Genomic DNA, 10,818 nt, shown 5'->3' with positions numbered 1-10,818 from the left:
GCCTTGGGGTGGGGTGGTCACCTTTGGGGGGTGGCATCCTGGTCCTTGCTCAGGGCAGGGCCCAGTGACTGGGGGTTGCCATGTTGCCACAGTTGGGGGTGGGGGATGTCACAGTCAGGCCCGCGTCGGGCCCAGAATGCTTAGTGTTTCTTTGGATGGCTCAAGTTCTGTGCTGGGAAGACGGAGCAGAAGTGGGGGTTCCCCCGCTCTGCACCTCCTGCTTGGCGGGCAGCGGGGACGAAAGCGGAGGTCCTGTTCTAAGCTGCTGGTGAAACCGTATAAACTCACCAAAAGAGGGAAGGAAAGGGGGACCGATGGGGGGGCGGGGGTGGGTGGGAGTCGGGGCCAGAGAAAGCAAGAGAAGAGACTGAGAGGAGGAACACAGAAGTGAGAGGAGAAAGGGGAAGAGAGAAGGCAGGCCGGGAGCAGGGCAGCCGGATCTGGGCCCGGGAGGGTGGCACAGGCCAGCTAGGGCCCGCGTGTCCCTCTGTCCCCTCCGGCCGGGCCCGTTCGGCGGGCGCCCCTCAGTACATGTCCTTGTAGATCTCCTGGAGCAGCGGGTGCAGCGAGGTCTCCGTCTCGGTCTTCTTGATGCGCTGCATCATCTGCGCGTGCTCGGTGACCAGCTGCCGCAGGTCTGCCATCTTCTGCAGCAGCTTGGGGAAGAGGTACTGCGCGTCGGGGTGGTTGGCCTGCAGGTGGAGCTCCAGCGCGCGCAGGATGGTGTCCTGGATGGCCTCCACCTGGGGCACGTTCATGAGGCCCGGCCGGTCTGTGGGGAGCGCATGGGGGGAGGCGTGGGCTCACTCCTGGCTCTGCACTCAGGAATCGCTCCTGGTGGGCTCAGGGGACCATATGGGATGCCCGGGATCAAACCTGGGTCAGCTGCGTGCAAGGCAAGCTCCCTACCTGCTGTACTATCTGGACCCAGAAGTTATGAGTTTTATGCAAATAAGTTTTGATTTTTTGCAAAAAATGTGGGGCATGCAAAAACTAAAATTATAAAAAATAAAAAAAAATAAGGTGGAGTTCATGCCCAATTCAATCAGCTAATCAGTGGCTGAATAGTAGTACTCCTACATAAAAAAAAAAAATGTGGGACATGGCTATTACATGATGCTTTTAAAATTTAAGCACTGTAGCATTGTTCTCCCATTGTTCATCGATTTGCTCGAGCAGGCCCAGTAACGTCTTTATTGTGAGACTTGTTTTTGGCATATCAAATACATCACGGGTAGCTTGTCAGGCTTTGCCGTGAGGGCGAGATACTCTTGGTAGTTTGCCGGGCTCTCCGAGAGGAGCAGAGGAATTGAACCCAGATCGGCCAAGTTGGCTGTACTTTAAATTTTTAAAAAATTTTTTTAACTTTTGATGCTCAGGGCTTTCCACTCAGGAAATTACTAGAAGGTACTCGGAAGACCATATGGAAAGCTGGGGAGTGAACCTGGGTCAAACCTGGGTTGGCTACGTGTAACGCAAACACCCTATCCATCACACTACCGCTCTGGTCCTGAATTTAAAGGTAAAGGTAAAGGCCCTCCCGTTGATCGTTGATTTGCTCGAGCGGGCCCAGTAACGTCTCCATTGGAGACTTTGTTGTTACTGTGTCTGGCATATCGAATACTCTCGGTAGCTTGCCGGGCTCTCCGAGAGGGGCGGAGGAATCGAACTCGGGTCGGCCATGTTGGCCGCTTGTAAGGCAAACGCCCTACCCGCTGTGCTATCGCTCCAGCCCTGTCCTGGTCCTGAATTTAAAAATTTTTAATTATTTTTTGGGGGGAAGGCCACACTTGGCTGTGTTCAAAACTTACCCTTGGCTCTGCACTCAAGGGCTAACTCCTGGTAGTGTCAAGGGTCACATGGGGCACATGCCACATCCCTCTGGCACAAATGAATTTGTGTTTTTGGGGCCACGCCCGGCAGCACTCAAGGCGCACTTTTGGTGAGCTCCGGGGACCACATGTGGTACCTGGGATCAAACCCAGGTTGGCTGCATGCAAGGCGAGTGCCGTACCCTATATACTATCACTCTGGCCCTTAATTTGTATTTTATTTTATTATTTGGGGAAATAAGGAAGGAGAAGAGGTGACGGATTGGTGATGCTCGGGAGCTAGTCCTGCCTTCATATGTGCATTAAAAAAAAAAAAGTGAAAGAAACACATGGAGTTCCTGCAGTCCCTGGGTTGCCCCATCACTCTATGGGCGTGTTTCCTTCCCGGCGGCCCACACACACGCACGCCCCCCTGTGCCCCTCCCCTGCACCCACGGACCTCCGCACAGGATGATGGCGGCGATGAAGAGGGCCAGGTCGCTGTCATCGAGCTCCAGGGCGTTGAACTTGACGGCAAACTCGAACTTGGGCTCGATGATGTCGCTGAAGGGCTTGCGGAGGCTGCGCAGGAACTCGCGGGTGACGAAGCCGGTGCCGTTGGCCACCAGCAGCCCGTCCTTGTTGACGATGGAGGCCAGCATGGCGAAGATGGCCTCGTGCACGCCGTACTTGAGGAGGGTCACCTGGTCGTTGAGGAAGAGGCTGCTGAAGCTGGGGATGCTCTTGGCGAACTCGGTAAGCTCGCGCACCGTCTCCACCGTGGTGCACTGGCAGCGGTAGAAGACGTGCACGCTGATCTCCTTGTAGGGCGGCAGGCCGGTCACCAGCTGCTTCCACACCAGGCCCTTCTCCGCCTGCCACAAGGTCTCGATGTCGTGGATCACAAAGGGCTGAAAAACCAGGTCCCGTTAGAGGCCAGGCCCTGGGGTGGGGCCCCGTCTCCAGAGCACCCCAACCCTGGGTCCTGGGTGTGCCATGGACGAAGCAGGCAGGAGGATTCAGGACACACGCACACACACACTCTCTCTCTCTCTTTCTCTCTCTCTCTCTCTCTCTGCCATGTGGCTGGTTTGTCCATGAGAAGGCCATGTCCTGGGGTGGGGTCCCATCTCCGGTGCACTCAGCCCTAGTCCTGGGTGTGCCATGGTGGAAGCAGGCAGGAGGCTGCAGGAGACAAAAACAGACAAAGACACACACACACACACACACACACACACACACACACACACCGCCATGTGGCTGGCTTGTCTGTGAGGAGGCCATGTCCAGGGGTGGAGTCCCATCTCCGGTGCACCCCAGCCCTAGCCCGGTGTGCAATGGAGGTACACCCAGGCAGGAGGCCCAGGACACACACACACACACACACACACACACACACACACACACACACACAATCCCACTCACCGCCGTGTGGCTGGCCTTGCCCGTGAGGATGCCCCGGGCCTTCTTCTTGGTCATGTTGAAGTTCTTCAGGTAGGCGTTGTAGATGTGCTTCGAGAAGGCCTTCAGGTCGGCCACCTGGGGGTTGTGCTGACTCCCCTCGCTGGCCGTCAGCCCTGCCACCAGCTTCCGCTTCTCAGCCTCGGGCATCCGGCCAAAGCGGATGGCTGCGTGGGGCGCGGGAGGAGGACAGTCACCGCACTGCCCGGGAGTGGCCGGGACCCAGCCTGGCCCCGCCCAGGAACCTCGGCCGCTCCTGGATCAGCCCGCTGAAATACTGGGGCGCCCGCGGCACAGTGTCAGCTCAGGGGACCGACCACAGCAGCCGCCCAGGGCACTGAATGCTGGGGAGGCAGGTGGCTGAGAGACAGTTGTTTTGGGGCCCGGGCACATTATCTAGTGCTGCATGAGCCAGGGGGTGGGGGGACCAGAGAGTGGGACCCCCACTCTTCTATTGTCCAGCCGAAAAAAAAATGGGGCCAGTTCTTAGTCCTCACGGGGGCTTCAGAAGGCACGAGAGTGAGTACCAAGCAAGCGTTTCCAACTGTAAGGGGCTAACGGACAGGACACAAAGCTGGCTGCTCGGTGGGGAAGGGCGGGGAGAATCTCCAGTCCTGGGGCATCTGAGGAAAGCACCTCACCCTGTCTGAGAAACGGGGCAGACAGAGGCCGACGGGGTCACCGAACTCGGTCCTCACCCTCACCGGTGCAGGACAGGAGCCAGTGGTGGAGAGACAAACAGGAGGGGCTCCCCATCTCCTCCAGGGGCCGGGAGACCACCCTCAGTGGACAGGGTCTGTGGTCACCTCCTGACTCCTGCCTGCCTTCGATGACCGCGAGAGGTCCCCAGGCTGTGGCACTGGCTCTTACTCTGTTCTTTTCTAAAAATATTGTTTTGGGTTTTTGGGTCACACCCTAGGAAGCTCAGGCATCACTCCTGGCTGTGTGCTCAGAAACTAATTCCGACAGTGCTTGGGGGACCGTAGGTGATGCTGGGGATGGAACCTGGGTGGGCCACGTGCAAGGCGAGCACCCTACTCATTGTCCTACCCCGTTTTGTTTTGTTTTTTTCTTTTTTGGGTCACACCTGGCGATGCTCAGGGGTTACTCCTGGCTCTGCACTCAGGAATTATTCCTGGCGGTGCTCAGGGGACCATAAGGGATGCTGGGAATCGAACCTGGGTTGGCCGCGTGCAGGGCAAACGCCCTACCCACTGTGCTATCACTCCAGCTCCTCACTGTCCTACGTCTTGACCCTCTTACTCTTTTCTTCTGAAACTGCTCCCTGCAATACCATGCCCTGGGGGTGCCCCTGAGAATGCTGGGACCACACTTGGGGCCCCTCACAGGCTCCCCCTGAACCATGCCCCCAGCCTTCCCTCTCCCCGAGGGCAGGCTGACTGAGAGAGCCGGAGTCTCGGGGGGAGGGGGCCGGTCCCCAAGGCTCCTCGCAGACAGCACCGTCTCGGACGATGGCATCAGGCCTGGAGCCGAGGGGACGCGGGGCAGCACGGGGACGGCTGGGTCGTGGCCACGGTCACTGCTCGGAGGGGCCCGCCCTCGGTCCCGGCTCCCCGAGGTGGGCTGGGGCCTCACCATTGTGCGACATGCCCAGGGCCAGGCATTTCTGGAAGCGGCAGTACTGGCACTTGTTGCGGTTCTTCTTCTGGATCTTGCAGCTCCGGTCGCACCGCTCGTACTCCAGCTTCATGCGGATGGTGCGGCGGAAGAAGCCCTGCGGGAGAGGGAGGACGGGACTGAGGGGGCCTGTGAAGGGCCCCCCCAGCCCCCTGTGCCAGGGGCCCCACGTAGCCAGACAGAAACCTGCCTCATTTAAAGAAATGGGGCGTGCTTCGTAAGAGGGAGCGGAAAGTAAACAGCTCTAAAAGATTGAACTAATTGATACACTGTATTTATTTTACCCCACAAGGGAGGGTGTGTGTGTGCGCCTGTGCGTGTGTGTCTCTCTCTCTCTCTCTCTCTCTATTGGGGGTGGGGAGGTGCTGGGGACTGAACCTGTGTGTATGTGTGTCTGTGTGTGTTGGGGGTAGAGAGATGCTGGGGACTGAACCTGTATGTGTGTGTGTTAGGAGTGAGTGGGGAGGTGCTGGGTACTGAACGTGTGTGTGTGTGTGCGTGTGTGTGTGTGTGTCTGTGTATGTGTGTGTGTGTTGGGGGTAGGGAGATGCTGGGGACTGAACCTGTGTGTGTGTGTGTGTGTGTGTGTGTGTGTGTGGTGTGTGTGTTGGGGCTGGGGAGGCGCTGGGACTGAACCCTGGGGGGTCACCAGCAGGCTGGTAGTCTTCCCTGAGCCACACCCCAGCTCATGAATTGACGTCTATTCCTCTATTTTAAACTGGGAGGGCCACACCCAGCGGTGCTCAGGGGTCACTCCTGGTGGATTCTGGGAGCCCTCTGCGGTATCAGGGATTCTAGGCTATCTCCCCGGCCCGGCTCTCCAAGCCGCTCTGTGGACACACAGTTGCGTCCGGGGTGACTCCAAGCATTCGTCAGTGTGCCTGGGTCCGGGTATCCTCCAGGCTGCGTTTTCGGAGCGGGTGTAATTTTGACAGGGGCGCACTCGGGAAGAAGCACCCACAAAGTGGCGCTGGACAGAGAGGAACGCCACCTCTCCCTCGTTTCTCAAAGTTGCCCGGGAGCTGAGAGGCGGGCCCACCTCAGGAGGGTGGTTGAGCTCAACAGCCCCACCCTGTCTTGCCTGGGCCCAGGGGCCAGGTCTGGGAGTGTGTGTGTGTGGGGGGGGGGGAGGGAGCCAGCACCCAGAAAGCCCAGGGGAGGGGCCTTCCCCCCTAGCAGGGCGGGGAACTGAGGCCTGGAGTTGATGCAGGCAGGCAGAGAGATGGGGAAGGGCCCCCGACAAGGAAGCTTCGAGGGAATTCCACGCGCGCCCTGGCACGTACCTTGCAGCCCTCGCACGCGTGCACGCCGTAGTGGAAGCCTGACGCCTTGTCCCCGCACACTCGGCACTCCATGTGGAGGCCACCCGAGGCCCCGTCGCAGCCCATCTGCAGCTGGTCCAGCAGGGAGGGGGGTGAGGCGCTCCGGGAGAGGTCTGCGAACACAGAGCGTTGCGGGGCGCCTGGCGCCAGGTTCTGGGACCCAGACCCGTGCACGCGCAAGCCCCTGCCGGGTTCCTGGAGAGCCGTGCGGCCCCGGGGACTCAGCCTTTCTGGGGATCAGTTTCTTATCTAGAAAACAGGTTAACGACAGCTCTTCTGGGCAGACCGGCCTGGTTTTTTTTTTTTTCCCCCTCCCTTTTTCTTCTCCCAGTCCTGACCCAGCAGGTGTCCCGGAAATGATCACAAACTGGGCTAAGTCAGGGCCTGGGGCTGGTGGGGGGGGGGGGGGGCGCGGTGGTGTGTGTGTGGGGGAAGTGGCCACAGACAGCGTCTTCCTAGACTGTCTTTTAGGAAGTGGCCTGCGCGAGTGCACGTGGGGTGGTGTTGGGGCCATTCTGTGGGAAGAATGAAGTGTGGGCCCTCTGCAGCGCCCCGGCCTCAGCCCCCTGGAAACGAGACTCCTGCCTGGGCGCCAGAGAGGCTGTGAAGGCTCTCAAGGTGCTCAAATTTCCTCCCAGGAAAATGGTGGGTGATGGGGGCCGGAGAGAGGTCAGGACGCTCAGTGCTCAGGCCGCATGCAGCCCTGCCCCAGCAGCACATAGAGGAAGGAGTGAGCACTGCCAGGGGTGGTCTCCAAATGAAAATGAAAACTAACCAACCAAAACAGCCCAGGACCTGTCCACTTCCCTGGGCCCTGTGCATCACCCAGGGCCTGTCCATCCCCTTGGGGCCTGTCCATCTCCCCGGGGTCTGTCCATACACTCCTGGCCCTGTCCATTCTCCCTGGGTCTGTCCATCCCCCCCAGGAAGGGGGAACTGGACAGATGGGAAGGGAGGTATGGAGGAGAGGGGAGGGAAGGCTAAATGGATGAATGGGGGAGGGGGCGGATGGATGGGAAGGGGAGTGCGGGGGGCGGAGGGATGAGGGGGTTGGCTGAACGGATGGGAGTGTGTCAGACTGGGAGGGGGTTGGGAGCCTCAGGTGTGAGTGGGGGTCACTTTCTAGTTATTTGCTTAAAGAAGGAAGATTTTATGGGGGAGGGGTGGTGAGTGATTTTCTTCTTAGTTTTTGGGCTGTGGCGAGATGCTCAGGGCTTACTTCTGGCTCTGCACTCAGGAATCACTCCTGGTGGTGGTGGGGGGACCATATGCCGGGGAATCGAACCCAGGTCTGTCATGTGCAAGGCGAACACCCTCCCCGCTGTACTATTTTGCTCTGGCCCCTTATGATTTTATTTTTTTTTTTCCCTACTGAAGACGGACCAAACTGGCAGCTCCAACCTGCTTCTAGAGGATCTGGCTACTCCATTGGCAGAGCGAGAATTCTAGAAGCATCCATGCTGCGGGGCTGACCCTGCAGCCAGTGTGCGGTCCCGGCCGTGTATACACAGGGCGCGGGTCATTAGCCCGGGGCTCGCCTTGGTGGCCCGTGACAAATGAGCCACGGCAGAGAGGAGAGGACAGCGAGCCCTCGGGCAAATGCTTGAGCTCAGCACAAACGGCTACAGAGAAGGTCAAGTATCCCTGGCCCCGTCGCTGACCCCAGGCTGAGCAAACAAGGCCCTGCTGATCTGGTTCGCACCATTTCCAAGCGGATGGGTTTTCCGAGGGTATGTGGCCACGCGTGAGCGCAGCGAGGGGGTGGGGGGGAGGGGCAGCTGGCTACTGACTTTGCGGGGGCAGAGTCAACCTCTGCACAACACCTTCCCGCAGAGCTGCCTAACTCCTCACGCTGCAGGCATCGGGGACTGGGTTTTCACTGGGGGTCCAGATCGTCTGGGCTGTGGGCACCACCACGGCAAAGCCGGCCCTGCCCGGGCCTCCGTCGAAGTGCTTGCTAGGTACAAAGGAGGGACCAAGGCTAGGAGGCACGAATGCCCCCATCAGCTCCGACCCAACGCGCTTTTAAAGGGTTTTGGGTTTTGTTTTAGGGCCACAGCTGGCGGTGCTCAGGGCTTACTCCTGGCCCGGGAATCACTCCTAACAGGCTCAGGGAAACATATAGGGTGCTGGGGGGCAGGGGGGAGGGTTGAACCCGAGTTCACCATGTGCAAGGCAAGCACCCTCCCTGCTGTACTATGATTTGAGCACCCCTCTGAGCCTTCTTTTTCTTTTTTTTTGGGGGGGGGAGGGGTAACACCTGGGATGCACAGGGGTTACTTACTCCTGGCTCATGCACTCAGGAATTATTCCTGGTGGTGCTCAGGGGATGATATGGGAAGCCGGGAATCAAACCTGGGTGCGGCCATGTGCAAGGCAAATAAATGCCCTACCTGCTGTGCTATCGCTCCAGCCCCACTCTGAGCCTTCTTGAAGGAAGCAGGCCGGTGCTTGCTGTAGGCTCCCGGTTGTGGGGAGTGTTTTCAAGGGGTTTAAATATCACAGAGGCAGCCCGTCTCCCTGAGCTGTTAATGCAGCAGGGCAGAACAGTGGGGATGACAAGGACAGGCATGACAAGTGCCAACTTGTGTCACGCCCCAGGGCCTGAGTCCGCCACCCGTCCGTGTGGAAGGAAGGTCGGCTGGCACGCAACTGTGCCGGGCGGTGACACACGGCCGGCCAGCCATGTGGCCCCACCCCCCTGCCAGCTCCTGTGCGTGTGTCCACCTGCCCGCCGTGACTCACCTGTGTAGCTGCCAGAAGGCAGCGCGTGCTCTGGTCCTCCATTGAGCTCTGGGGCTCCCTCTGCCTCTGCCACTTCCTCTTTCTCCTCCTCTTCCCGGCCCGCAGGGGTTTCCTCCGGTGGCCGCTCCATGGCTGATGACCCCTCGGCACCACGCCTGCAGGTCCGGTCATAGCTCTGGCACCATCTGGGCCTGGACGCAGAGGGACCGCTACAGGGCAGCTCCTGTTAGCCTGGGGACAAGGTGGGCAGGACGCAGGTGAGGGCGGGGGGACGCTGTCCTCGACACCCGGCTGTGTCCCCTTTCCCGACCTCCTTGGCGACATAGTGGCCACAGTCCAAGGCCATGAGGGGCTTGTCAAGGCCCCTCACCGGCCAGATCCTGGAAACAAATGACACCCCCCCCCACCTCCACTCTTTACCCACAACAATGGTTTTAATTTCTTTTTGACTTTTTTCTTCTTTTTTGGGTCACACCTGGCGATGCACAGGGGTTACTCCTGGCTCATGCACTCAGGAATCACTCCTGGCGGTGCTCGGGGGACCATATGGGATGTCGGGGATCGAACCCGGGTCGTCTGCGTGCAAGGCAAACACCCTCCCCCCTGTACTATTGCTCCGGCCCTTTACTTGTAATCAAAATAATCTTTTATCTTCTGGTGTGGGGGGCCCATTTGCAGTGCTCGGAGGCCACACCTGGCGGTGCTCAGGGTTGACACATCAGTGCTGAGACTGGAACCACTGTCCTGGCCACAGCAAGACAAAGGCTGTGGCCAGGCCAGTGGGCAACCCCACCCCAGGCATGGTGTGGGCACCGCAGAGCCCACCTCGGAAGGTCGGGGGTGCAGGCACCCTGGTCAGGGAGAGGTGGTGCTGGGGGCCACCCCAGGCAGCTCAGACCCACCCCCACCTGCCCTTCCTTTGGAGACCCCGTCCCCCACATACTTTCTTTGCTTTGCTTTCTCCTGCCCTCTGCACTGGCTGCGCCCCTCAACTCACGGGGGTCATTCTCCAACACTGCGGGGGGCCCAGCCCCAGAGACTCCCTAGGTAGGTCTGGGGAGATCCTCCCGGTTCCAGATCTCTACCCAGGGAGCCTAGGCCCTCAGTGAGTCCCCCTCCAGTCCTAACTTCGCTCCCCACTTCTCATCCCCCTTTGGACAGCCAAGACCACGTCCTTAGTGGGTCCCCTGCAGGCAGTTTGGAATCTCAGCCCTAGCGGAGGGAAGCCCCCAGGCCTAGGCAAGGGCCCCTCGAGGGCAGGTGGTCGGGGTGGGGGGTGCCAGCAGTCCTGAAAGCTACGGAGTGAAGGGCGAAACATCCACGTGCTCATGGGAGCAGGGGCTGTCACCGGTCCAGAGAGGGCGCAGGGGAACAGGCGGAGGGGGAACATGGCTTGTTCTGGTAAGTACGGCGAGGAAAGAAGGGCACAGAGGGTGCTGCCTGAGGACGTGAGCAAGCCCCCGGCACGGGGTCTGGGGTCAGAGGAGAGTCTAGAAGCCACCGACAGAGGAGAGGCCCACGGAGGAAGGGGGGGCAGTGAAGACTCGTGCGGGGAAAGGCACCGGGACACAGGGGAGAAAAACAGGGAGAAACGTAGCAAGGGGGCCTGTGAGTGTGAGGGTTTGTGTGAGTGTGTGTGAGTGTGTGTTTGCATGTGCGAGTGACTAGGTGCATGTGTGGATATTGTGTGTGTCGTGTATGTGCATATGTGGTGTATATGTGTGCATGTCTATGTCTGTGTGTGTGGATGAGTGTGTATGTGTCCACGTGTGTGAGCATGCATGCAAGTGTGTGGTGTGCACGTGCATGTGTGTGAGAGGTAAGTGTGCATGCATTGTGGT

General features: G+C 59.4%; 1 protein-coding gene across 2 annotated transcripts in view; it reads right to left on the bottom strand.

The window, feature by feature from the left end:
- Nucleotides 1–467: 467 nt before the first annotated feature.
- The window catches only part of PPARD (peroxisome proliferator activated receptor delta), a 70,453-nt gene continuing 60,102 nt past the window's right edge, over nucleotides 468–10,818 (bottom strand). For both annotated transcript variants that reach the window (XM_056132280.1, XM_056132279.1), the window contains 6 exons: nucleotides 8,978–9,208; nucleotides 6,194–6,345; nucleotides 4,869–5,007; nucleotides 3,237–3,439; nucleotides 2,272–2,722; nucleotides 468–772 (listed from right to left, as the gene is read on the bottom strand). In XM_056132280.1, coding sequence (XP_055988255.1) covers nucleotides 525–772; nucleotides 2,272–2,722; nucleotides 3,237–3,439; nucleotides 4,869–5,007; nucleotides 6,194–6,345; nucleotides 8,978–9,107 — 1,323 coding nt within the window. In that variant the 5' untranslated portion in view covers nucleotides 9,108–9,208 and the 3' untranslated portion in view covers nucleotides 468–524. The remainder of the gene's footprint in view (nucleotides 773–2,271; nucleotides 2,723–3,236; nucleotides 3,440–4,868; nucleotides 5,008–6,193; nucleotides 6,346–8,977; nucleotides 9,209–10,818) is intronic.

Source organism: Sorex fumeus, unplaced genomic scaffold (genome assembly GCF_029834395.1).
Source record: "Sorex fumeus unplaced genomic scaffold, SorFum_2.1 ptg000094l, whole genome shotgun sequence".
Lineage (NCBI taxonomy): Eukaryota > Metazoa > Chordata > Mammalia > Eulipotyphla > Soricidae > Sorex > Sorex fumeus.
The sequence above is the reverse complement of the archived record's forward strand: the minus strand, read 5'-3'. Positions and strand labels throughout refer to the sequence as shown.